The sequence below is a fragment of the Sphaeramia orbicularis genome, chromosome 16, assembly GCF_902148855.1.
Source record: "Sphaeramia orbicularis chromosome 16, fSphaOr1.1, whole genome shotgun sequence".
NCBI classification, from domain to species: domain Eukaryota; kingdom Metazoa; phylum Chordata; class Actinopteri; order Kurtiformes; family Apogonidae; genus Sphaeramia; species Sphaeramia orbicularis.
The window spans coordinates 56,829,368-56,857,165 of record NC_043972.1 but is presented as its reverse complement, the minus strand read 5'-3'; the positions used below and the strand labels follow the sequence as shown (position 1 = coordinate 56,857,165).

Genomic DNA, 27,798 nt, shown 5'->3' with positions numbered 1-27,798 from the left:
GTTGCACAGGAGGAAGGGGCGGGGTGTGACAGAGATGAAAGGGCACCATGAGCAGGTCCAGTGACAGCCAAATTAAACCACTCTGAACATTTATTATCATTGATCAAAATTTTAGTCACGAAAATTTTAGTCATGCAGTTTTTTGCGCAAAAAAAAAAAAACAGTAAAAAGGGCACTTGTAGGCAGAGGATCAAAGTGGCAGGGGCTCAAGCCCCCCGGCCCCCTGCTTTGCACGTGCCAGCCGGTCGATGGGTGAAGCAGCAGCGCCCTAGAGCTGACAACACCAGGATCTTCAAACTAATGTAAAATGACAGATTGTAAGTCTGTTATTATGTGCATGCAGTTTTATTTTTGGCTTCTTCTCTTCTTCTGGTGCAGCCTGCACTTCTGTGGTTAGATCACTTCCTGTCTGTGTCTTACTTCACACTTTAAGAACACAGAGAATACTAGAGACTAATACAACGAGAACGGTTTGAAACTGTTACAAAGGTTTGGATGACTTTCAGACACACGCAAATAGAAAGGATTAAAAACAATATTCCATCTGTATTAGTAAATTATTATCAGCTAAGTTGAATTCAAATGAGTCTCCTGTTGCTTCAGAAAACTGTGGCTCTGTCAGCCAATCAGAATAGCTGCAGTGGTTTCCTGCTACAGGATGAGCAACCGGAAACAGGTGCAGCGAGCTGAAGCAGTGAGCGAGGAGAGAAAAACCCTCATTTTCATTCACTTTTATTTTGTGTTTGAAAGTGTTTTCTTTTCAACTTGTTTTCTATTGTGTTGGACTGTGGATGTTTTGAACGTTACTTTCTGAGTTTAATTCCACTCACTTCAGGAATAACCTCGACTGTTACGTTGCATCAAGAGGATTCTTTTGTGAAAGACACAGACTTCTCTTCAACAAAGCCAAGGTTGGGCTGATTTCAAACTCTCCTTATTCTGTATTCCAGTGGATTTCTAGATCACGGTGAGAGTTTTTTCCACATAAACTGTAGATCTCTTTTTTCTTTGTTCCTCAGATCACGTTGACTCCACATGGATTGCCTAACGTGGTCTCTGACTTTTGTGAATTTTCTGCATTAACTTGCTAAAAGACTGATTAATTAGAACTTTCAAACTCTTGATATTTTTAAGATCCATTCACTGCGTTAGTTCATATTTTATATTTTGAACTTGTTGAACTGTGGATGTTCTGTTAATGTTGGATTTGACTGGATTATTCTCTGTTTATGTTATTACCTGATTAAACTGGTAATAGTCTGGGTATTTGAAATACTTCAACTGAGTAAATCACTGGTTTAAGTTTAAATACTAGTAGGAAGGTAATACTTGATCACTCATGATTCCAAAATAAACCTGTGTTAAATCAAAACTCGACAGATAGAGTTCAGATAACTTATTATTTTCAACATTTGATGTAAGAACTGAACATGTATTTTGATAAAGACTAAGATTTAAACTGAGCTCAAACTAACTTTGGAAACAAATAGGGTTAAATTCATGGAAAAATAAGGAATTGTGTTTTTTTTTCCTTTCTGTAAAGAAAAAAGGGTTTCTATTTTTATATCATTTATTGCATTCACATACGAAGGGTTGTGTTTTTCATGTTAAATGTCGGTGTAAATGTCTTCTAATGCAGACTAATCTTTGTAATGATTTCTGATTACATTTCTGAATACAAACAAGCTGGCATTTTAAAACTCAGTTGGTCTGTGGTGTGTTATTTCTATTTAAACATTTATTACTGTTCTTCTTCGAACCTAGTAATTGTTTACATTTCTTCTAACTTAAACATTTTAAACATTTGTTCATACTTAGTTTATCTATACACCCTATTTTGGACATGCCTATCAGGAAGGGGTTGAGAGATTTTTACTTTTACTGACAATGGGAATCGATTTCCGATAGACTTAGTCACCCCAGATCTATGAAGCAGGTCAGTGTTTGTTGGTTTGAGGAATGTGAACGGACCAGGGCCAAAGTCATACATGTGGAAATCAGCTCGGATCACATTTACTTCACATCTGACATTTTAGGGCAAGACCAGCGTCTGACACTATGAACAAGAATAGAGGTGGTATGGTGGTGATGTTACACAAGTGAAAATATGCAGACCGGGTGAGGTTATTGATGTGGGCTTTGAAAGAAAGTTGGCCATCGAGGATGACACCCAGACTCTGAACCTGAGGGGAGGGGGGGGGGGGGGGGGGACTGAGGAGCTGTCGACTGTGAGGGAAAAAGTGTGGGCTTTGGAAAGAGTGGATTTAGAACCAATAGGGAGCATTTGTGTTTTGTCACTATTGAGTTTTAGGAAGTTGGAGGTGAACCAGGGTTTAGTGAACCAGGACAGAGCCCTGGGGCACACCTGATGGAACTGGGGAGGGATCAGACCTGAAGGATTTGAGCTGAATGAACTGAGGGCGGGCTGACAGATAGGAATGAAAGCAGTTAAAGGAGTTTTATGTAGGATTGTGGGTAAAACTGGGACTGCAATCACATTCAAATACTGTAGAGTAGGGATGGAACCATCTGAAAATTTCAGATCACGGTTACTGTGACCAAAATTATCCCGATTATCATTATTATCGCAGTATTGTTGAAATCGTGCTCAAAATGTTCAAAAAGTACTAATACACACACTGAAATTATTCAACCAAGTTGCATTTTAAAAAAATAAAATAAAATAAATAAATAAATAAAATAATAGTCACAATGTACCTTTTGTTACAGAAACATTCAAATATGAACCCTTTGTGGTCTGAGTCTATTTTGTCTGTTTTTCAGTCCTTTTGATTTTGCCTTTATATACTATATAAACAAATGTTTACAATACCCATGTTTGGGATCTGTTTTTTCAGCACAACTTCATCTATATCATCTGTTTATTATTTTTTTCACTTTAACCTACAATAAAAACACAAAAGGCCAGAAAACACAAAAAATACAAGTTGGGGAAGCAAAATTTACAATGAACATTTAGTTGTTTTTTCTCAGCAGGCACTACGTCAATTGTTTTGAAACCAAACATATATGGATGTCATAATCATACCTAACACTATTATCCATACCTTTTCAGAAACTTTTGCCCATATGAGTAATCAGAAAAGCAAACGTCAAAGAGTGTGTGATTTGCTGAATGCACTCGTCACACCAAAGGAGATTTCAAAAATAGTTGGAGTGTCCATAAAGACTGTTTATAATGGAAAGAAGAGAATGACTATGAGCAAAACTATTACCAGAAAGTCTGGAAGTGGAGGAAGCAACAAAAAACGTACCAAAGCTTTTATTAAAGCTCTCAAATCCAAAATCCTAAAGGATCCAACCAAATCCATGAGAAAAATGGTAATTGAACTTCAGGTAGACAACAAGACCGTTAGAAATGCAGTAAAATATGATTTGAAGATTTAAATTCTCATGACTTTCAATAAACTAATTGGTCATACACTGTCTTTCAATCCATGCCTCAAAATATTGTAAATTCTGCTTCCCCACCCTGTATATAAAATCCAATTTGAAAAATGTATATACTTTATGGCACTGACAACACAAAGATGCTTAACAAACCATTTCAAAGACTTTAAACTGAATATTGGTTCCAAATATTAGGTATAGAAAATTACAATTGTAATAAATTAAAACTATACTCAAATATTTGACATAAAAGCAGATCTTTACATAGGTGTTTTCTCTTGAAAAGTGCGGTAATCAAACATGGTTATCATGATAATTAGAATTTAAAGGGTAATACTAACCATCTGTAATTTTACTGCCATTTATCGTTATACCAGTAATTGTTACATCCCTACTGTAGAGTGTAGTATCCCCCCTCCCCCCAGACTAGGGGTTTCCAGATCCAGCATGAGCATCTACTACAAGGAATTACCATGACAAGTGACCACTTCCACACCGGTACTTATACCGGGCCCGGTCGGTTCACCTGATGGTTCTGACTGAGCGATGAGAGCACAGCCCAGGAGAAGAGACCACCCAGGACCACCCAGGACCAGGAGAAGAGACCACCCAGGACCAGGAGAAGAGACCACCACAGCAGAGCCGGCATCGGTCTTCAAATTCTTCTCCTCTTTCAGCCGTCTCCATGTTTGAAAAACATCTCCGATATATATCCTGGTTTTATTTCTCACTTTGTCATGACATATTTGGGAATAATAAGAGGCCTTTTAGGTTTAGCAACGTCACAGATTTGGGATCAGAAATGTTCCTAGCTGCAGCTCAGTGGGAACTGGCAACCTGGATGAACAAACACTACTGACTTTGTGATTGGGAGATAGGTGATGGCGGAGCATCTGACCAAAACACAACCTGACAACAGAAACATTAGTTGTGGGCTGACACTTAGGTTTTCAAATGTGAACATTCTCAGTATTTGAAATAAACATGATTCCTTCATTTTTGGTGAATTCAGGGCCCTTTTCTGATTCTTTGGAACATAATTCTTCCATACAGCTCCTTTAACTCTTAGAACTCTATTTGAGTTCTGACAGATCAGATCTCTTTCAGCCGACTTTGGGAAATCAGCAAAGTAGGATGTGTGTGTGGAAAAGGTGACCAGTTCCTGGACTCCAGCCACTGCTGTTTACATTAGCAGCAGGGATTTGTGATGTCACACTAGTCATCAACGGAATAATAATAATAAAAAAAAAAAAATAAAAAAAAAAAAAAAATAATAATAATAGAAAACATTTGACAGACAATAGGGCCTTTGCAGCCAATTCTCAGCCCTTGGGCCCTAATAATACATTGAATTGGTCTGACTTTAATTTCAGTGACCAAACCAAACAAGTTTTTGCAGAGTTTTGTGATTCTGTAACTATTTAAAGAATCTGCCAACACTGGAGAGAACCTGACATTTTTCATAATCAGTTTCTCTGTTATTATTTCCTTTTTCTGGTCTCATACAGGAAACACATCTCTTAAGGAGAACCCATCAAATACTGATTGTTTTGAAAATGTCCTGTCGATGACCTAACTAGTTAATTTTGTCCATGTGCTTAATCTGGTCCTGAAGAGATGTGTTTATTCTGTTATATTCCATTGCATTTCAGTGACCACCTCTTCTGTTTCTTTGTGTTTTGATGCAGAAAGAAGCTGAAGGCGGATTTTAAGTGAAACCTAAAAGTTGTATGAGGAAAAGATCACCTGATTCCAGCAAATATGGAAGGAAAACTCACTTGTGACCAGTGTGGGAAGACTTACACCCACAAGCATTACTTTAAAACACACCTACGCATCCACAGTGGAGAAAGACCATATGAGTGTGACCTGTGTGGGAAGACTTTCATCAGAAAGGCGGTGCTCCAAATTCACCTACGCATCCACAGTGGAGAAAGACCATATGACTGTAAACAGTGTGGGAAGACTTTCACCCAGAGGAGTAACCTTACGACACACCTACGCATCCACAGTGGAGAAAGACCATATGACTGTGAACAGTGTGGGAAGACATTCAGCCAGATTAATAACCTTAAGTCACACCTACGTACCCACAGTGGAGAAAGACCATATGACTGTGAACAGTGTGGGAAGACTTTCACCTACATGCATCAGCTTAAGAGACACCTACACAGCCACAGTGGACAAAGACCATATCACTGTGACGAGTGTGGGAAAATGTTCACCCAGATGAGTAGCCTTAAGACACACCTACACATCCACAGTGGAGAGAGACCATATGACTGTGACCAGTGTGGAAAGGCTTTCATCAGAAAGGCGTTGCTTAAAATCCACCAACGCATCCACAGTGGAGAAAGACCATATGAGTGTGAACAGTGTGGGAAGACTTTCACCCATATGAATAGTCTTAAGATACATCTACACATCCACAGTGGACAAAGACCATATCACTGTGACCAGTGTGGGAAAACTTTCACCCAGATGAGTAAACTTAAGACACACGTACACATCCACACTGGAGAAAGACCATATGAGTGTAAGCAGTGTAGGAAGACTTTTGCCCAGATGTGTAACCTTAAGTCACACCTACGATTCCACAGTGGTAAAAGACCATATGAGTGTGAACAGTGTGGAAAGACTTTCACCTATATGAGTACTCTTAAGATACATCTACGCGTCCACAGTGGAGAAAGACCATATTACTGTAAACAGTGTGGGAAGACTTTCACCCAAGAGTGTGACTTTAAGTCACACATACTTATCCATAGTGGAGAAAGACCATATGAGTGTGAGCAGTGTGGGAAGACTTTTGCCCAGATGTGTAATCTTAAGTCACACCTGCGCATCCACAGTGGAGAAAGACCATATGAGTGTGACCAGTGTGGGAAGACTTTTGTGCACATGTGTAACCTTAAGTCACACCTACGTATCCACAGTGGAGAAAGACCATATGAGTGTGAACAGTGTGGGAAAACTTTCACCCATGTGAATTCGCTTAAGGCACACCTACGCACCCACAGTGGACAAAGACCATTTCACTGTTACCAGTGTGGGAAAACTTTCACCCAGATGAGTAACCTTAAGACACACCTACGTGTCCACAGTGGAGAAAGACCATATCCCTGTTGCCAGTGTGAGAAAACTTACAACCATTTGAATGGGCTTAAGGCACACCTACACATCCACAGAGGAGAAACACTCCAAAACAGTTTGAGTGTTACCAGTGTGAACAAAGATTCTTGCCACACTCTGCTCTCTCCTACCATCAACACAGATGTGAATCATTGTCTGGACCAAACAGTACCTCAGCATCAGATGACAACAAGAAACGCAGTGTCTGAATCAGCAGCACCGACTTCTTCTGACAAGAACATCAAACTTAAAAACCTCCAGATCTGGCTCCATAGAGTCCAGATCCATAGAGTCCAGATGTAGGGCACACCTATGCACCCACAGAGGAGAAAAACCATTAGACTGTGACTGCTGTGGGAAGGCTTTCAGAGCCTTGTCTGCATGATGTTCTCACTGTCACATTCACCACAAGAAGTTGATGTACCCATGTGATAAGTGCACCAAGATCCTCTGGTCGTCCAACTTTTACAAGTGTCACCAACAGACTCATACTGGACAGAAACCTTACGAGTGCAGATTTTGTGACAGGTCTTTTATCATAGGTTCACAATGTCCTAAAGAAGAATGTGGCAAAACTTTCCACAAAGGACACAAACTGAACATACTGCTACTTATTGACTTTGTGGACATTTAATCAGTCACTTGTTGTGATTCTGTTGCTGGTTGGGGTTCTCACCTGTTCATTGTTCACAAATGAAACCAGCTACTCCTGTAGCAATTTTCCACAATTGTTCTGTGAAGTTTAAGTTCAAGAAAGGCAACACCGCCACAGTTATAAAATAAAAGAAAGCAAAGTATTGCAGAACGCCTTTCTTTTTTCCAAATTTTACTTTTTATTATGTGTATCCAACATACTGTGGTGAGATTTTTAAACTACTTTTGCCAAAATTACATTTTTATTGCATGTAAAGTTTGGGACTTGGAGATTTTAGGCATTTGATCCATTACCATGAAATTATTGTTTCTGGGTTTTGTTTTGTTTTTGTTTGTTTTTTTTGGGGGGGAGGGGTAGTTTTTGTTTTTTTTGATGGTTTTACTTTGAACTGGATAATGAAAATTACAGAAAGTAAAGATATTTTTACCTACTTTAAGGTACCTTTTACAAAATGTTTGTAAATTATAGATAACTATGTGAACTTTGCATCTCTTTTTCTTTGTTCCATTACTGACAACTCTCTTACTTGCACTAAATATTCTAATAATCCATCCTGAGCACATGGTTCCATAACACTGAAGCTTACCAAGTGTACACAAATATGAATTAACATCAACTTATGTATTGATGAAGAGCAGGGTGGGTCAGAATTACTCACATTTATTCCCTTTTTAGAATTTATTAGGTATATGGAACAAACATTGGGCACCTGTCCAAACGAAATTTTGGTTCCAGTGAATTAACTAGAATTTTTTTTAATCCAGTTTCCTTCAAAACGTCCTCACTAGAATACCTATGTGATTTCATGGCCTATAGGTACCTATAGGAAGTAGTGGTTTTCTTCTGCTGCCATGCAGAGTGGTGGCTTCCTCACACTCCTACCAAATGAGGTAGAGAATTGGGTGGCGGCTTCTGTGTCTGACTTTATCTGATCGACTGAGTGTTTGAGTTCCCTCCTGAGGAGATGAGCAGTGAGACTGAAGTTCCAGCAGAATGCACAAACTGTCATCTTTTGTTAGCAATGAGAAAAGAAGAACATTAAGGCACTCAATATGACCTTTTTCTTGTATTAGCTATGTTGTATAAAATAAAGTTGGAATTGGAAACTTAATCTGTTTTTTTTTTCTTCCAACAAAATACTCTGTACTTCTGAGACTATAGTTCAGTGGTTCCAACCTTTTTTTTTTTACTCCTGACCCCATTTTAACATCATAGATTTCTGTCCACCCCAGACATTCAAAACAGAGACTTTTTTGGTTAAAATTTATTTATTTTTAATCCTGTAATAGTTTTCTATCCTGTGTTTCAAATCCAGGTTAATGTTAGAGGACATTTAGTCTATATAATGTATATTATTGTGGATGGAGGCAGTAAATCCAGGTGTAGACTACTGCACAAAGGGAGAATTGGATTTTCCTTGATCAGGATATGTACAGTCAGTCCAGCTGTGATTTACAAGGAGGACAATTAATACTGAAGAAACAAGAACTGAAACTATGAATTATGAAAGAGCTGCAGCATCTGAAACCGACCACAATGAACATTTGACAGAGAAACAGAACCACAGAGAAACAGAACCACAGTGCTGCAGTTTCACAACCACAGTTTGTCTGATATGGATTGGATTGGCTCTGTCAACTCAACAGATTTATATTAGTAAGTTTTTTATTTTTGTCAATTCCTAGAAATTCCAGGCGACCCCACATGGGGTCCTGACCCCAAGGTTGAACAACACTGCTGTAGTCTGTTTTGATCTGTTACTCAGGGGGTAATTTGATCTGTTACTTTCTTTTGCCCTGAATGAAATTTTAATTATGGCACATTTTTGCTCCAACACTAACTGGTGTTATAGAAACACATATTAGTTAACATATTTAATTGTATTTTATGTGAAGTTTTGTCAGAAATGGGGCATTTTAGCCAATTGAGTAAGCAAAAAAAAACAACAGATTTTTTTATTTTATCCGTTACCTGGCTTTTTTTTTTTTCTAACCACAAAAACATAATTTAAGTTAATTATTATTCCTGCCATATCAAAGTACTGATAAATATGGATCAAAATATGTTTATAAGTTTCTTTAGGTTATTTAGTTGAAACTGTATGCCCATTTGAACAGCAATGTGATGATGAGGTTTTGTATTGACAGGTGAAGAGTCTGGTGTGTTTATGAAGGACAGGGGGTCTACATGGGGTACCGGGGGTCTTCCTGGGGGACAGGGGGATTACATGGGGGACCGGGGGTCTTCCTGGGGGACAGGGGGTCTACATGGGGGACCGGGGGTCTTCCTGGGGGACAGGGGGTCTACCTGCCAGCCTTTTCTCCTGACACCATACACAGACCCCCAGGAACCACAGCAGACCTACAGTCATGTCCATACCAGGATCCAAATGACCTTTGACCTCCTGAAGGCAGGCTTTCACTGTCTTCACCACTTAAGGGTCAGCCCTTTGAGGTCATGTGACATCACTGTGGTCTGTACTGTCCTCCACAATGTGGCCTGAGGATCATAGACTGTCAACAACATGGCTTCCACATACTTTGAACTCCTAAACTGTGTGAAATCTGCAGATGCATATCTTTAATGTCCTACAGATTGGACAATGACCAGATTGATCAGGATCATCAGGCTTGTGACAGAATGGTTCAGGGAGAATGAGACATCATTTTCATACATGGATTCGCCTCCATGAAGTCCAGACTCTAATTTGGGATGTGATAAAGAGTTGACACAGCCGTCCGATTCTCCGTCATCAATAATCCAAAATTAATGCAACTATGGATGGAATAAATAAATATTATGAACCTTATTGGGACACTTCATGAGCATTATGTGGTAAAAAAGATGTGACAGTGAATGTCTCCTGTAATCCAAACCAAAGCTGGTGCAGTCAAATATGAGACTTTATTTTTTAAATATATATACAGTGTAAAAAAACAAAAAACAAAAACGTAATAAAACAGTATTATTCCAGCAGTAGGGGTGCCAAAAAAATACTGTTCAATAACGGAAAATAACCACCTCATAAAAATATGGTAATTTTCCATAATTAAAATACTTTTTTTTTGCCCTAACTTTACATGAGATTTTGCATATTTTTTTACTTTTTAATGTTTAATAAAGAATATTTACATAAATCTGTCATATATGTCATACGATAGCTCTGCCTTGAAGGATCACTTTTACCAATTTTTAACCTTTTTTTACGGACATCTCTTACCTTTTCACCGTCTGAGCTTTAACTGTATATCCCTGGGCTTTTATAATTCAAGTGTTTTTAGTAATCGAGTCTGTATTTTACAATCGCCGAATAAGAAAACGGGTACACATTGGCACCAAATTCACATCTGGAGAGCCCGGTCTCTCCACTACCAGAGCTACAATGCCTACAACACCTCACGATGATAGTGAGCCTCTAAAAACAGCAAATAAGAAAATAGCAGACCTGAAGACATCCATTGTCTGTTGGAGGAACTACGAAGGAAGGAGTCCCTCCTGTCCAGCTTCACGGCTCGTTTTACTCAGCTGTTCGGCTTCATGGTTGCAGAGCACTCTAAAAAGTTGGCAGCAACATTGAGTGCAAGCCTTCAGGATACACTCCCATGACAGTATATTCAGACACATTCGCTTCACCAACTCCATCACACGCTGTTTTCGTGGAGCCACAGCCGCACACATACTGGACAAACTACCAGACCTGCTGCCATCACTTCCATCCTCCGTTAAACACATTATAGTTCACGTTGGCTGCAATGACACAGCTCGTCAGCAGTCCGAGCTGACAAAAAATGATTTTAAGATCCTTTTTAGTTTCCTGCAGAGCTGTGGCAGGTCTGTTTTTATCAGTGGTCCAATACCAATCCTGTCTCGCAGCGCGGAGCGTTTCAGTAGACTGCTCAGCCTTAATACCTGGCTCCAGCTGACCTGCTGCACGTACCACTTTGGTTTTATTGACAATTTTAACCTCTTCTGGAACCGCCCCTCCTTCTACAGGGCCAATGGCGTCCACCTAAACAAACTGGGCAGCTCTATACTAGCTGGTAACATTCAGTACGCTTTACACTCTGCCCCACATGACTGACTGTTTACACCACACACCCTTACACCCATGTTTCCCCCCACGCCCACTAAAACAGCTCACAGCTCCCCCCTTTGGTCACACAGCATACTCCCTGCAACACCACACCCTGTCAGTCACACCCCGGTTTGCATAACACACAGACTCCTCAGATGCCCACCAAAAGTACCCCGCTCAATGGACCCAGAAAACCTCATCACTCTCACAGACGATAACTCTGAAGCAACCACACCTCCAACCAATTACTCATCTGCAACCTTCAGCGTGGCACTTCTAAACATCCGCTCTCTGTCAAATAAGGTTTTTATTGTTAATGACTTGATTTTAGATCATCAGATTGATTGTTTATTCTTAACAGAGACATGGCTGAGCACGGACGCACCAGCAGTTCTCACCGAGGCCTCCCCACCAAATTTTAACTTTGTATTTTCTATTAGAAAGGGCAAGAAAGGTGGTGGTACTGCCTCAATCACCTCTGATGCACTTTTGACCAAGCAAAGTTTATTTGATCAGTACCCCACCTTTGAGCACCATGCCTTTGTTTTTAATAACCCTGTAATTATCTGTGTCACTGTTTGCAGACCACCAAAACAGTGTGCAGCTTTTATTGATGAGTTTTCAGAGTTTTTATCAATAATCCATGCCTCTTACAATATGATTTTAATTTCCGGTGATTTTAATTTGCATATTGATAATGAGTCCGATAAGTTGTTTAAAGATTTTATGAACTTACTGAATTCCATGGATTTTACCCAACACGTCATGCAGCCGACTCACAACAGGGGACACACTCTGGACCTTGTCATTAGCCATGGTCTGTCCACAGGTGTGTCCTCTGTTGTTGATTTGGCTGTATCTGACCACTACTGTGTGTTTTTTAACATCACCAGTTTTAACAAAAAGGGAGACCTCAGTGAGGACTGTGAGGAGGCGCTGTCTGACCCCTGAAGTGGCTGCAAATTTTATTTAAGTTTTACAGAAATACCCTCCAGTTCCTTTATCTGCATCCTGTGATTTTATTGTTGAAGATTGTAATAACAAACTAAAGTCAAGCCTCAGTTCTGTAGCTCCACTGGTTACAAAAAAGGTGAAAACAAAGCCTACACCTCCATGGAGAAATGAGGAAACAAGAACGTTGAAAAGAAAATGCAGGATGGCGGAAAGAAAATGGAGGAAGAACAAAATAACAATAAACCGTCAATTATTCTTGGAACAACTTCAAATTTACAACAAGGCAGTCAGACAAGCCAGAAACACATACTTCGCCAATATAATTTCCTCACACAAAAATAATCCCAAACTCCTTTTCTCCACAACTGATCATTTAATTAATCCAAATATCACCAGACACTCTGCCACAACTGACTCCTTGTGTGATAGCTCTGCAGACCACTTCAGAAGCAAAATCGATTTTATCAGATCTAGGATTTTACCTGTTCAGGAAACCATTTTTAATAAGACTGAGGGTCTACTTTTACCTGATGAAACACTGGACAGTTTTGTCCTGATTGATGCTCAGACACTTGGTAGAGTTTTCACCCAAGTACACCCAACCAACTACCTTTTAGACCCAATTCCCACATCACTTTTTAAGTTATTTTATGGATCCTTTGAAAGCAAGCTTTTAAACATTGTGAATTTCTCTCTTTAGAGGGGCACCTTTCCCACTGCCTTTAAAACGGCGGTGGTGAGGCCCCTTCTGAAGAAGAGCAACCTGGACCCAGACAATTTTAATAACTACAGACCCATATCTAACTTACCTTTTTTAAGCAAAATTTTATAGAAAGTTGTTTTTAATCAATTGAACGACTTTTTACATAAAAAATACCATTTTAGAGAAATATCAGTCTGGTTTTAGGATTAATCACAGTACAGAGACAGCTCTCATAAAGATCGTCAGTGATCTCAGGTGCAACTTGGACTCACACAAGATCTCAGTCCTGGTGCTACTGGATCTAAGCGCTGCTTTTGACACAGTAGATCACCCAATTCTTTTAAATAGACTGAGACACCTGGTGGGCCTCTCTGGTACTGTTTTTAACTGGTTTCAATCCTATCTCACAGACAGGATATTTTTGGTAAGTATGGATACATGCTCTTCAGCGATCCATGAAATTAGATGTGGTGTGCCCCAAGGCTCAATCTTAGGCCCAATACTTCTTAACATATATATGCTCCCACTTAGGGATATCATCAGGAGACATGGCACCAACTTTCACAGCTATGCTGATGATACACAGCTGTATATTGCCATGTCTCCTGAAGACACTTGGCCAGTTGATGCCCTTTTTAACTGTATTTTAAATATTAAAACCTGGATGGCAGAAAACTTCTTACAGCTCAACCAGGGCAAAACTGAAGTTTTAGTTATCGGTCCTGAGGCTACGAGAGAGAAATACTTACCAAAATTACAAGCGTATTCTTTCAACCCATCTGTACAAGTAAAAAACCTGGGCGTTATCTTTGACTCTGAGCTCACATATTAAATCTATTGTAAAAACAGGTTTTGATCATCTTAAGAACATAACCAGAGTCCATCCAGTTCTCTCTCAAGCCAACACGGAGATGCTGATGCACACTTTTATTTCCAGTAGAACTGACTACTGTAATGCCCTGCTTTCTGCTCTTCCCAAAGATAGAATTTCACAACTCCAACTTCTTCAAAATTCAACTCAATTCAATTCAATTCGACTGCTGACGAAGACCAGAAGGCGGGCTCACATTACACCAGTTTTAAAATCACTGCATTGGCTCCCCGTGTGTTTCAGGATTGATTTTAAGGTCCTTTTAATAGTCTTTAAATGTCTTAATGGTGTTGTGCCTTCTTATCTTTTAGACTTGCTTTTACCCTATGAACCCTCGCGGCCCTGAGGTCCTCTGGAACTGGCCTTTTAACTGTTCCAAAAACTAACATAAAAACTCATGGCAAGGCAGCTTTTCAGCATTCTGCTCCTCGCCTCTGGAACAGCCTGAAGGGAACCTCAGGGCCGCAGAGAATGTAGAAATTTTTAAAACCAGGCTCAAGACCCACCTTTTTAATTTGGCTTTTAATTAATGCCTCTGTTTTATCCGCTCAAAGGTTTTATAATTATATTTAATATATATATCTTAAGATTCTTTTAACCAGTGCTTCTGTTTTATCATTTTAATGTTTAATATTTTTATTATTTTCATAAATGTCTTAAATTTAGCTTCTTTTAATCAATTCTTTTATATCTTTTTAATTTTTCTTATTCTCTGGTGTTTCATCAGAGGGAGCCCTCCATGCCGGGGGGCGGCTGTGGACTCCAGTGGCTGTGGTGCGTTCTTTCACTAGGGTCTGCGCCTTTCTGGTGGGTGGGGGTCCCAGTTGGCCCCCTCCCACTGGTTGGGATGCGGTGCTGTGTTGCTGGTGCCTGGTTGCCGGGGTCAGCGGCTGCCTCCTGGTGTGGATGGCTCCCTGAGACAGCGCTTCCTCTTTTCCTTTTTCGTTCTGGTCTACCCATGCTCAGTCAGTCTTTTTAAGTATGTGTGAGCTTGTGGGTTTGCATATGTGTGTGTGTGTGTGTGTGTGTGCAGGTGGGTGGGGGGTAGTACTGATTTTTAAACTGATATGTAAAGCACTTTGTGCTACAGCCTTAATGTATGAAAAGTGCTATATAAATAAAGATTATTATTATTATTATTATAAATACTTTTCAATGAGACTAAGTTGTACAATCCACTGATTAAAAACTGTATTTGGACAGTTTATCAGTGCTTATGCATGTTATACATTCACAAAAATACATTTATTCAACATTTCTGTTGTGAAACCTCCTGTAATTACACAAGATATTTGTCAATTAACAAACAAGTCTGGTTAAACTTACAGAACAAATACTTCTTTAATTGTTGTTAGTAATTTTATCTTGTTTTATCTTCTTTTTTTTTACAGTATTAAACTTTAAATTAACAGTTTAATCTCATGAATAGAAAAGAAATATTTGTGAAATCATGATACATTTGTAAATGTATTTTATGTATGTATGTATATCTTTCTGTGAAAAAAGAAGAAATTTCTTTTAAAAAATTGAAAACTTTTGGTCATTCACAGTTAAAGTTTTTTCGTGTTATTTTACATTTGACATGCAAAATCACAGTCTACTTTTGTAATTTCATTGATATTTTCCTGTATCTTAAAAATACAGTAAAAATCTATAAAAAAAAAACAAAAAAAAAACAGTAAAAATTCTGTTAAATTACATTTTTTTTTACAGTGTAGAGCTGCAAATATACAAACATATATAGCTCTGAATATATACCAAATATACATATTAAAAAACTCTATTAAGACACAATTAAAACATAACTTTGTACAATTTGTGCTGGAGAATATATGATCAATATGATAATGAATGAAATATACATAAATAAGTGTGAAAATATAGTTGTTTTAAAATGATGTGGTTCTAATGAGGCACAGATGGTTCAATGTAAACCATGCAGATAGTTTGAGTGTATACTGTGACATTTGTCCTCTGTATTTTTCATCCAGCTAAAGACACCTGGATGAGTGGGTTTGAAATCAGATTTATCATCAGTTTCTTCTTCACTCTTCAACTGTCGCTTCCTTTAAACTGATCCTGTTGGTCTTTTTGCAGGAGTCTGGGTTGTACGGTGGTGGACGTGCTGACACTAAAGCCTCCCTGGGCTGAATTCGAGGCCATGGCGGCGATATTCCAGCCCACCCACCAGCCCACCAACCCCCTGCTGCCCTCACACACGTCTGAACAGCTGTGGGACTTCATCCTCTGCATCTTGGTGGAGGCCAAACACAGGCCGAGCGCCCAGGAGCTGCTCAGGCATCCCTTCTCCCAGATCCTCTGATGAAATCTGCGCGGACCGTGAACTTTAACCCAGACGGAACCGGTCCAGGGGTCAGTGTTAAATCCACAGAGGTATTGGACTGAAAACCCAAACACATGCTCTTACAGGAGTCACCAGCAGGGGGAGACAAAACACAGATGAGGAGGTTTGACAGATGCAAACACACACTCCTGATGTTCTCCTTCAGAATCAGCGTCTTTCAAGTCAAATCCACTCAGTTGTGTCTTCATTCATATCCTCTACTGTGTTTAGATTCACTCACTGAGCAGTTTTGAGGAACGCCACGAAGCTCTGAAAAGTTTTCAACAACATTTTCAAGCTGCAGAATAAGAAGAAAAACCCATCTGTTCAGTGAACGTGGACAAATACTCACTTTGTACAGTGTTAATGAGACGGAGTTGTTCTTTTTTCACTTCTGCTGATTGTTTTTATCGCTGTCTCTTATAAATCAGTGAAAGCTCCACCCTTAGACAACTCTTCATATCTATGAACCTTCATGTCTAATGACTAATAGTAGCTCCGCTGGAGTTTAATGAAGAGGTTTATTGTTTTTCAGGTGAACATATCAGACAGAAATTAGTATCAGATAATAAATAACAACACAAACCTAATGAGACAAACCTGATAATGGAGAAAAATGTGAAAATAATGATAAAATATGTTACTTCTGTTAGTTTTATACAAGTAAAGATGATTATCATGACATCAAGTAGAATAGAATAGAATAGAATAGAATAGAATAGAATAGAATAGAATAGAATAGAATAGAATAGAATAGCCTTTATTGTCATTGTGTTTTCCAGTCAGTGCAAACAATATAAATAAAAAGCCAATACGTCAGAAAATAAAATTATAAAAGAAAACTAGTAAAATAAGAAAATAAAATATAGAATTAAAAAAATAAAGTCAAGTGGGAAATCTACTAAGTTTGAAAGGCACCGTATAGTGATATTGACCCACACATGTTCTGGGTCAATTCTAGGATTCTTCTATTATAGGATGAACAGGCAGAATTATTCCAGTGTATTTGAACTGTCTGTATGGACTCCTGAAATCAGGAACCTAATGAAACAAATGACATTACATTGGTTAGTTTGGTTTAAATTATTTTATGGATGTATATAAATGATATGGACATTAATATTGGGACACATCATGTCTACAGCTGTAAGATGTCCTGTTCATGATGATTTGAGACATAAACATAAATATTTCCATAAAGTTTAATGGGAGGTTTTTGTTCCTACAGTGATCAGCCATAACATTCTGACATTTACAGGTAAAGTAGTATTAATGTTGATTATGTCATTACAATAGGATCTGTCAGTGGGTGGGATTTCCACTATATGGACAAAAGTATGTGGACACGTTGAATTCAGGTGTTTCTTTTTGAACAGGGGTCTGGGATACAAAACAATAGTGACAAATGTGATACTATAGATTTTTATTTTAGGATAAATATCATTGCATTGGTTAGTTTGGTTTAAATTGTTATATTGATGAATATAAATGATCTGGATTCAAATATTGGGACACATCATGTCTACAGCTTTCATCCCACTCCTTTTCAAATGTTTTCTTTTGTTTTTAAATAAATCTATTCGTTGTTTGGTTTTAATGATATATTCAAAATAAACAATCAAACAAACAGCTGTAAGATGTCCTGTTTATGCTGATTTCAGATATAAACATATATATATATATTCCTTGAAGTTTAATGGGAGATTTTTCTTCCTAAGTGAGATGTGAAGAAAGTAGATGGTTAGTTGTGGTTGAAATGTATTATTTACAGTCAGAGCATGAGAAATATTTAACAAATTTAGAGGTAGAACATTTAAAATCATGGTCATTGGAAAAAAAACAATCAATGTTAAGAGAAATTAAGTAAAAACCATCTCTGATTTTGGAAGCAAAGATACTACTGTACTGTACACTCAGTACAAGAGCATGTGTTTGAAATGTCACAATATCACAACGTTGTGAAGAACAAACCCCAGATGACGCACATAATCCAGTCCTCCGGTTGTTAGCTAACGTTCACGTCAACCTGTTCAAAGTTCTTCCTTCCCTTCCAAATCATGTCTATATGATCCACATCCAGTTGGAATCCTCTGTCCACTTTACTGGGAGGTGTTGGACTTGGTCCAATCTGAGGAACATCACTGATATGAAGTTTTGGGAGCTCCTGAAGACAGCGCGTGTAGACCGTCTCCATAGTTACACCAGAAACAACATAGCAGTGTTGACTTTAGAATACCTGGTTGTCATAGCGACGGTGTGCGTTACTTCCGTGTTGTTCCGTCAAACTCACGCTGAATCTTTTCCTCGTCCACCAAGGACAGAAATGTGTGAACCTCCTGAACCGACCACGGTGTGGTTTTGTGGGCTGTCATCATGAATTAGCCTACCGCTATATTTACTGTACACTTCCACATCTGGGTTTTAAAAATGGCGGGTCGCGCATTGATGACGCAATGATGCCCAGACAACTCCCTGACCAATCAGTGGTCTGCAGTGTTTACACGTCACATTTTAGTATCTCTTCACCCGTTTTGGAACAAATACTGAAAAACAGATTCCAGGTACTTTTACGGATTATAAACACAAAAAGGCCGAGTCGAATGGAGCCAGTACCATAGACACGATATACTTTACATGGACGAATCAGAAGGCTGACATGACCAGCCAATCAGAATGCAGCTTGTTGTCATTCCCGGAAGTGCCAGCCCTGTTTGTTCCTCCTTTGTTTTTGTTGTTAGAGCCAGAGACAAGCCGTGAAGCGGGTTCATCCAACTTCATTCTACTCGATGTTAGTCGGTGGGTTTGGACACAGATTCTCATCTTTTGATACTTAGGAGCAGTTTGAGCTCAAATCTACCCAAGTCTTTTTCCTCCTGGATATCTCGGTGCTCTCCGCTATAGTTAGCCGGTACCGGAGCTGCTAACTCTCGTGCAGTGAAGCGGAGACGGTCACGTGAGTTTGGATGGATTTCCTTTTCAGTCCTCGCGCTGCTTGAACATGCTCCGGTTGTTTAGTAAAAGTTAAATGTTCATCCTGTTTTTTATTCCCATGTCTCCTGTTACAGTGGATGTAAATTCGGGCTGTGTGAGCTGCACTAACGTCCATGAGCAAAGTTCTGTCCAACATCCCATTCTGGTGAGTGCACGTGCCTTTGTGATAGTGTGTGAAATGTGTGTTGTTGTTCTGTGATGCCCTGCTAGTGTGGCTGGTTATCAGGGTGAACATGAAAGCACACAGAGGGTCAGAGCAGCTCATTCATCCACTGATGTTTAAATTCAACCAAACACATTTGTCATGACTTAGATTTTCCTGCATTTTCCTGATTCTCACTGTGTGTCTGGGTTGAATTGAACTGATATTGACAGATTGAATGTAGTTGATAGTAAATGAATGAGTCCTTTTGTTTTTGGGTCTTTTTGTTCTCCGTGTTTGCTATCAGCTGTTGGGAATATACAGAAAACCTAAGCATCAGAGAATCAGAATGAAATATGATAGAGCTATTATTTCCATGTTTTGCTGATATGCGTGTGACGTACTGACTTGGGCTGCAACTATGAAGATTATATTGTGTTTTTATTATGCAAGCAATGGAAAAAAAAGGCAAACAAACAATACAGTTTGGAGGACTAGGGGTCAGCCACACTGTCAATCTGAGCAAGCTACCAATAGAAATCCAGAAATCCACCCCTTCTGCTCGTGTAGATCCCACCCATCATGTTCAGTTGAACTTACAAACAGAAATTTTTTCTTCGCAAAAGATTTTGACACACAAAACTTTTTTACTCACAAGAGTTTGACCCGGAAGTAAGTATCACTTCAACCTGCAAACAAATCTTTTTGATTTACAAAAGATTTAGAGGTGCACAACCTTTGGACTTGCAAACAAAACTTTTAAAATGACAAAACATTTTGACCTGCACGCAGAAGTTCCAGATTTATAATGAAAGAAAATGAGAACACAATAGATTTTTTTTTTTTATGTTAAAATTTTGAAACCTTCATTATTGTTTTCAAATCTTGATTTTTTTTTTTTTTGAACTGTATTTTTTGTTTGCATTTTTCCCCTTTGCTTGCAAAATAAAAACACTAAAGAATCTTCATATACAACTAACAATAATTTAGATAATCAAGTAATCTGTAGATTATTTTAATAACTAATCGATTCATTGGATAAACACAAAAGACTCAATTCTCAAAGATCAGTATTTAACCCAAAGCAATATCTGCTGCAGACAAGTCACTAATGATTCCATCCACACTTCAGGCTTCAAGTTTAGTTAGTGAGCACTAACCCACTACCTAGACTGGTTATAGTTACAGACTAGTAAGATCTAGTCTTCAGCCAGCTCCAGTTAGAGTCTATCAAACTAGTGATGGATGGATTTGTTCCAGTCAATGATAGGTGACGTTAGTCTGGTGGCCTGATAAGCGGAGATGGATGAAAATGTTATAATTATGACGATAGCGTCTAACTAGCTAGTGGGCTAAAGTAATCACGACACGTAGTAGTGATGTTATGTCTGACACTTGCTGAGATTCTACTCACAAATCTGACTCCAGTTCTCTATCCCCTGTGTTTTTTTACATTGGTTAGTAAAACAGACCGGAGCAGGATTTAAAAATAACAATGAATGATTAATTTAATGAACATTAATCAAACTTGCACAGATTTGTGCTTGCCAACAGACATGAAGTCACCAGGCATCGGCCCCATCTCTTTGACTCCCTGTCCTCAAGAGCCCAGCGTTATCTTTCCCTTTTTTCTGTATACTCTTTACTTGGGGTGTTGCCTTGTTCCTCTTAACTTCAGCCAATCCCTTCACGTACCACCCCCACCACAGCTGTCCACTCCAATCTCACCCCCTATCCTATTTTTAAATTTTAATTTTTAGTTGTTTATTTAGACAGGGACAATGCACAATATACACTAACCTTAAACAGGACAGATGTGATGTGCCAGGTTGTAGCACTAGTGCTAATTTCCACCTGTAGTCCCTGGTCAGGCTGATGTTATCATTTTAAAAAAAAACAGACATTAATAAAATCTAAAACATACAAAAAGCTATATAAAATGCATTTCTATAACTCCATCTGTATAAAAAATGTATTCCCATCCAACCATTCACTCTTCGTCCCACTTCAGTCTGTCACACACACTCTAAGCATGTTTACGTTACATTATAATATGACTACAGGTTTGGTTTGAGAGTAGCTGTTTTTTCACCATGTGGGAGAATGTGTGATAGTTTGTAATTGTTAGTAGCTCCGTTGGTAATGTGTTCCACTGTTGCATGGCCACACATGAGAACGCTGAATTTGCAAATGCTGTTTTGTGCCTCAGAATCCTGCACTCACCACGTACTGGTGATCGGGTAGTTTGAGATGTTTTTCCAGAACTCAAAGAAATAAACCTTTTTGAGGGAGGAGCAGCAGATCCTTACCTCACAGATCTTACCATCTTCTCTTTATGGCTTATAAAACAATAAAACCATAAACATTCCACACTCCTAAAAACTAAGCTAACACATCTGTGGCCCTTTTCTGTATTTTTCCATTCTACCCCTTTAAGCTTGTTACCTCCTAATATTAATGTATCACACAACTCAGAACTAATCAGTGAAAACAGACATCATAACTATAATATATCACATTCCAATTTCAAAACATAGTTAGGATTATAACATATTATATTCTGATTTTATCACGCTTAGGTTTTTATATGTTCTTCATCTGTTTAATTCTAACACACTCAAGCCCTGAAGCCTGTATCGAACAAAGGGGAGTGTCCAAAAGAAGCCTGTCTCAAGGCCTGTATCGTTTTTCAGAGTACCATTTGCTGAAATCACATGCCTGCCTTATTATGGGATTCAATTTGCTTTATCAGTCCTGTGAGTGAATGTTTTCAGATTCTAAGGCTGGGGAAGTCATATCAAAAGGAATGAGTCGCCTGAGTCCTATTGCTGTCAAAATGTTTTTATTCAAGATTAAAAATGAATATCACACCCCCCACTGTCCACCCAATTGACCCAATCTCAAATATTATGTAACTGTTTCTCCACAAATGCAGCCACATACTGTATACTAGTGCGTTGACCCAAGAGAATCCATGGGTTCTAGAAGCAGTAGACTTGATAAAATGGGGAGCAGAGTTTTTGTAGAAGTTGGTCCCAAGTTAGGCAAAGTTTGTATAAGCTTAGTGGTGTAACACGCAGATTAGGAAGAAACAGAATGTCCCTCTTTTAGTTTAGTATTGACATGGACGTGGACCAGAGACTTTTACACAGGACTGAACATGACGGTTTATTGCCACTCACTCCCAGTCCTGTGTGTGGATCCAAACTCCAGTTCATCTGAGTCTGCAGAATGGTGTGTTACCATGTTATGGTGTGGGGGGGGGGGGGGGTCAGTCCACAGGGGGATGTTAACAGGCCAAGTCTGACCGGCAGAGTGGAACCAGAACCAGACCGACCTTGTTAGTGTGTGATCAGAGCCGGACCCATCCCGGACTCTGTTCCAGTGTTTCTGTTGATCCGGATCTAGCCCCCCCCCCCATTGGCTGCTGTGAATGGACTCGTCTGCAGGCCACCTGTAAACCCATTAGAATTTGAAAAAACTAATAACTCCAAAAGTATTGGTCTTATCAATATGCAGATTCCGCCTGTCTGACCCTTGACCTGAAATACATTAGTACATTAGTACTCCAATAGGCACAGGCTACATCTGTCCAGTTTTTCAGTTTTAAAGCTGATACACATACACGCAGGCACACAGAGGTCACTTGGCTTTTATAATATAGATACAGACCTACACAATACTTTATTGATATACTACAACTGATCTATTGACACTTTGATATATCACCAATATTACTTCATTAATATATCGTTGTTAGAAAGGCCACACTGTTTATGTATTGTTCCTACTATTGTTTAGTTGAATTGAAAGTTCTATAGTATGTTCCTCTATAAGTATTTCATATGTCCTACGCCCCTTAAATGCACCATTGCCATACCGGTGCCACTGAATGCTAATACGTTAAACAACTGAAAACAGCTAATTTTCCTCTGACACGGCGACCGTTTCTGTTCAGTTGCTTTCCTCATCATTTGCCTGTACCACCCTGGTTTTGTTGCAGTGTGTGTATGCCAAAAGGTGAGATTAATGACCTGTGTTCTGGTTTGAATGTACTGTTGAACTGTTGGCTGGTGTGTAGTTCACTGTGTATGGGCTGGTGCTGTCTTAAGCTAATGTGTGGATGAAGCTAGTGAGTTTGATCATACTGTTTGTGTGCTTTATGAGGTGTATGCAGGGTGATTTTGTTTCTGTTGTATGTACAAGATGATATGATTGAGTGCTGAGTGCAGTACTTTATAACTTCAGTTATGTCATTGTATTTCTGTATGATGTGTAGTGTTTACTATACTCACATTACTTCATGTTGTTGTTACAGACCACAGCAAATAAATCAAACATTAACTGGACATCTGTATCCATACTCAGCCCCACAAACTGAGTTCCTTAACAAACTGCTTGTCAGAGCTGAAGCAGTGGCTAAATGAGAACAGCCTCCAGCTGAACTCCAGCAAAACAGAGACCCTCATCATTGCCCCAGACAGTGCAATCCCAGGGATCAAACAACACCTTGGAGACCTGAGTTCCTCAGTAAAGACCAAACTGAGGAATCCGGGTGTCATCTTTGACCAGGACATGTCTTTAGAATTCTACTCCAGACACCTAGTGAAAAACTGTTTCTTCCAACTCCACAACATCTCCAAACTCAGGTCTATGGTGTCCATCAATGAGCTTGAGATGATCGTTCACGCTTGTGTGTCTTCTCGCTTAGACTACAGTAACAGCCTGTTTACATGCTTAAACAAGAAGGAGCTGGCCCGTCTACAGTTTGTCCAGAACTCTGCTGCAAGGCTTCTGACCCGCACAAACAGGAGAACCCACATCACTCCCATTCTTAAATCTCTCCACTGGCTCCTGTTTTATATCATCTTCATTTCAAAATTCTGGTGCTAACTTTCCGGGCCCTACATGGCCAGGCCCCTGCATACATTGCTTCCCTGATCCAGCCCTACAGCTCGACTCATAGCTTGAGGTCTTCAGGACAGCACCTGCTGATGGTTCCATGCACTTGTTTTAGCACACGCGGTGACAGGTCTTTTAAAGCTGTGGCACCACGTCTATGGAATGACCTGCCTCTACACCTACGGTCCATGGACTCTGTAGAGAGCTTTAAGAAACACCTGAAAACCCTCCTGTTCAAAAAGGCTTTTTAGTCTCCCTCCTGACCCAGGACCACCACAGACTGATTACACTCAATGTATTCATCATAAAGTACTCCATGTCCGTGATTCTGCATGTGTGGGGCTGATAGCGTCATTGTCCGAGCAGAAGTGAAGGTGAAACCGACACACTTTACTGTTCCATTAACTCTCTGGCCAGCACACACACACACACACACAGGAGCAGCGAGCAACAGAATCTCCACAGCAAAAAAGTTAATAAATCAGTTACATATTGGCCGATGTTGATTATTCGCTGATACGCTATAATCGGCCTGATTAATTGGTCGGGTTCTAGAATGAACCAATGACGTAACCTGAGCAAAACGAGGCCTTGAGTGTGGGCTTAATTTGACACGCCCACTTTTGCTTGATACACACATCAAAGCCTCGGTTAATTTGGCTCATCACTGCTAAGAGATCCTAGTCCACATGTAACACACCAGCAGATGTCAGTATTCCCAAAGCTGTTCAACGGGCCTTTATCTGATCAGGCTCGGTATCCGAAGACTCTGCCATGCTGCTGTGTGTTTTCCTCTGTTTCACTACACAAAGTGCGGCCATGCCTCAATACTAACGTACTCAAGACCCAACGAATCGACTGCCAAATTCGTTGCCAACTCTTTGAAGAATTAATTTGGATCAATTTAATTGATTCGTTGTTGCAGCACGAGGTCAGGGTTTCTAGTCCGTGGGAGACTGAATACCAGGCCTGATCTGCAGTAGGAAAAACTACCTTTAACTGGTACAAACCTGGAGTAGACCCCGCCTCCTGGAGGATGGTTGTCTGCCTTGACCAGTTGGGGTTAAAGTAAGAGGGTAAAGGAAGAGAAAGAGAGAGAGAGAGAAGGATGGGGGAAATAGGGGGAGAAACAGGGATATAGGGCTGCATGATGAATCAATTTTAAATCGAAATTGGATTCTTTAATTAGGAAGATTTTTTAAAAAAGGGTAATGGTCAAATTAATGTAGTCACTTTCATGTCTCAGAGCCGTGTGCCTCCAGGCTACCATAGGCTCCTCCTCCTAACTGCACAAGCGGTCTTTCACACCGGTCTTTCTCAGCCATTTCCGTGTTTCAGCCATTTCCACATCGTGTTTGTTGCAGCCGTATAATATCATATGGTTGCACTGCCGCTGCCAGGCAGCGGCTCAAACCTCCGCTTCCCACAGTGCACGTCGCAAAAAAATTCTGAAGATGCCTGAGTTACCTACTGACTCTTTTTGTAAACAAGTGGTTTGTTTATGGTGGATGACACTGAAATTGTTCACCGTGAGGGAAGAGATTCAGGTGAGTAATCAGAGAAAGACTTATGGATTCATGATACCAAGGCTATGACTGGGGTTTTACAGATTTGATGAAAAATTGGTGATGAAAGTCTCCTACAGCTTAAAGGAGAAACCATCAAATATTGGTTGTCTTGAAAATGCTTCATCGATTGCCTAACTAGTTGATTTTGTCTATCTGCTTAATCTGGTTCTAAACAGATGTGTTTGTTCTGTTCTCTTCCATTGCATTTCAGTGACCACCTCTTCTGTTTCTGTGTGTTTTCATGTAGAAAGAAGCCAAAGGTGGATTTGAACTGAAACCTTAAAAGTCATATCTGGAGGAAGACCACGATCACCTGATTCCAGCAAACATGGATGAAAGACCCACCTGTGACCAGTGTGGAAAGACTTTCACCAGAATGAGTGGGCTGAAGAAACACCTATGCATCCACACTGGAGAAAGACCATATGACTGTGACCAGTGTGGGAAGACTTTTACCACAGCAAGTCACTTAAAAAGGCACCAACGCATCCACACTAAAGAAAGACCGTATGACTGTGACCAGTGTGGAAAGACTTTTGCCACAAAGGGTGGGCTCAAGGAACACCTACGCATCCACACTGGAGAAAAACCATATGATTGTGACAAGTGTGGGAAAACTTTCACCACAATGGGTGGGCTGAAACAACACCTAACCAGCCACAGTGGAGAAAGACCATATCACTGTGACCAGTGTGGGAAGACATTCACTTGTTCAAGTAATCTAATAAGGCACCGACGCATTCACACTGGAGACAGACCATATGACTGTGACCAGTGTGGGAAGACTTTTACCACAGCAAGTGACTTAAAAGTGCACCTCCGGATTCACACTGGTGAAAGACCATATGATTGTGACCAGTGTGGGAAAACTTTCAACACAGCAGGTGACTTAAATAGACACCAGCGTATCCACACTGGAGAAAGACCATATCACTGTGACCAGTGTGGGAAGACTTTCATCACAGCAGGTGACTTAAAAAAACATCTACCCATCCACTCTGAAAAAAGACCATATTTCTGTAACCAGTGTCAGAAGACTTTTCTCACACCAAGTTACTTAAAAAAACATCAACACATCCACACAGGAGAAAGACCATATGACTGTGAGCAGTGTGGGAAGACTTATATCACAGCATGTGACTTAAAAAAACACCAACGCAGCCACACTGGAGAAAGACCATATGAATGCAACCAGTGTGAGAAGACTTTTATCAGAGCAAGTGACTTAAAAAAACACCAATGCATCCACACTGGAGAAAGACCATATGACTGTGACCAGTGTGGAAAGGCTTTCACTTTGGCTTGGAAGTTAAAAAGGCACAAACACATTCACACTGGAGAAAAACCATATGACTGTGACCAGTGTGGAAAGATGTTCACTAGAATGAGTGGGCTTAAAGTCCACAAACGCATCCACACTGGAGAAAGACCATATGAGTGTGACCAGTGTGGAAAGACTTTCACTTCGACTAGTAAGTTAAAAAGGCACCAACGCATCCACACTGGAGAAAGACGATATGACTGTGACCAGTGTGGGAAGACTTACAAATTCCTGTCTGCTTTAAGTACTCACCGCCGTGTTCACCCCTCAAAGTTGATGTACACTTGTGGTAGGTGCACAAAGATATTCTGGTCATCTTCCTCTTACAAGCATCACCAACGGATCCATATTGGAGAGAATCCCAACCAGTGCAGATTCAGAGACAGATGTTTTACCACAGGTTCACTATGTACCAAACATGAGCATGTCAAACATTTTCACAAAAGAGAAAAACTGAACAGTCGTACAAAAAGTAAGACTCTAGACAATCAGTGTCAAAACACACCAAAACAGTTGGAGTGTTATCAATGTCCAAACAGATCCTCGTCATCCTCTGCTCTCTCCAATCATCACTGCAGATGTGAATCATCAATGTCTGGACCAAACAGTACCTCAGCATCAGATGAGAAGAAGAAAACCAGTGTATCTGAACCAGCAGCACCGACTTCTTCTGACAAGGACATCAGACTTCAAAACCTCCAGATCAGGCTTCACAGGATCCAGATGTGA

General features: G+C 39.7%; 4 protein-coding genes across 15 annotated transcripts in view; 3 read left to right on the top strand and 1 right to left on the bottom strand.

Annotated features, from left to right (window-relative positions):
• Positions 1–27,798, top strand: part of LOC115435836 (uncharacterized) — a 1,131,008-nt gene that overhangs the window by 589,807 nt on the left and 513,403 nt on the right. The window lies entirely within an intron of this gene.
• The window catches only part of LOC115436331 (zinc finger protein 658B-like), a 763,626-nt gene that overhangs the window by 457,325 nt on the left and 278,503 nt on the right, over positions 1–27,798 (bottom strand). The gene's annotated exons all lie outside the window — the stretch shown is intronic.
• Positions 1–27,798, top strand: part of LOC115436291 (zinc finger protein 239-like) — an 887,505-nt gene that overhangs the window by 622,369 nt on the left and 237,338 nt on the right. For 2 of the 12 annotated variants that reach the window (XM_030159112.1, XM_030159113.1), the window contains exon 2: positions 19,211–19,281. The exons of 7 other annotated variants lie outside the window; for them this stretch is intronic. The gene's annotated coding sequence lies outside the window, so the exon portion shown is untranslated. Of the gene's footprint in view, positions 1–18,883; positions 19,099–19,210; positions 19,282–27,798 lie in introns of those variants that run through there. 3 more of the 12 variants (XM_030159111.1, XM_030159109.1, XM_030159110.1) reach the window with 3 other exon arrangements.
• Positions 714–27,798, top strand: LOC115435838 (zinc finger protein 420-like). The gene is made up of 4 exons (XM_030158450.1): positions 714–967; positions 5,100–5,462; positions 26,115–27,347; positions 27,648–27,798. The coding sequence occupies exons 2-4, from the start codon at positions 5,173–5,175 to the stop codon at positions 27,796–27,798; spliced, it is 1,674 nt and encodes a 557-aa protein (XP_030014310.1). The 5' UTR covers positions 714–967; positions 5,100–5,172.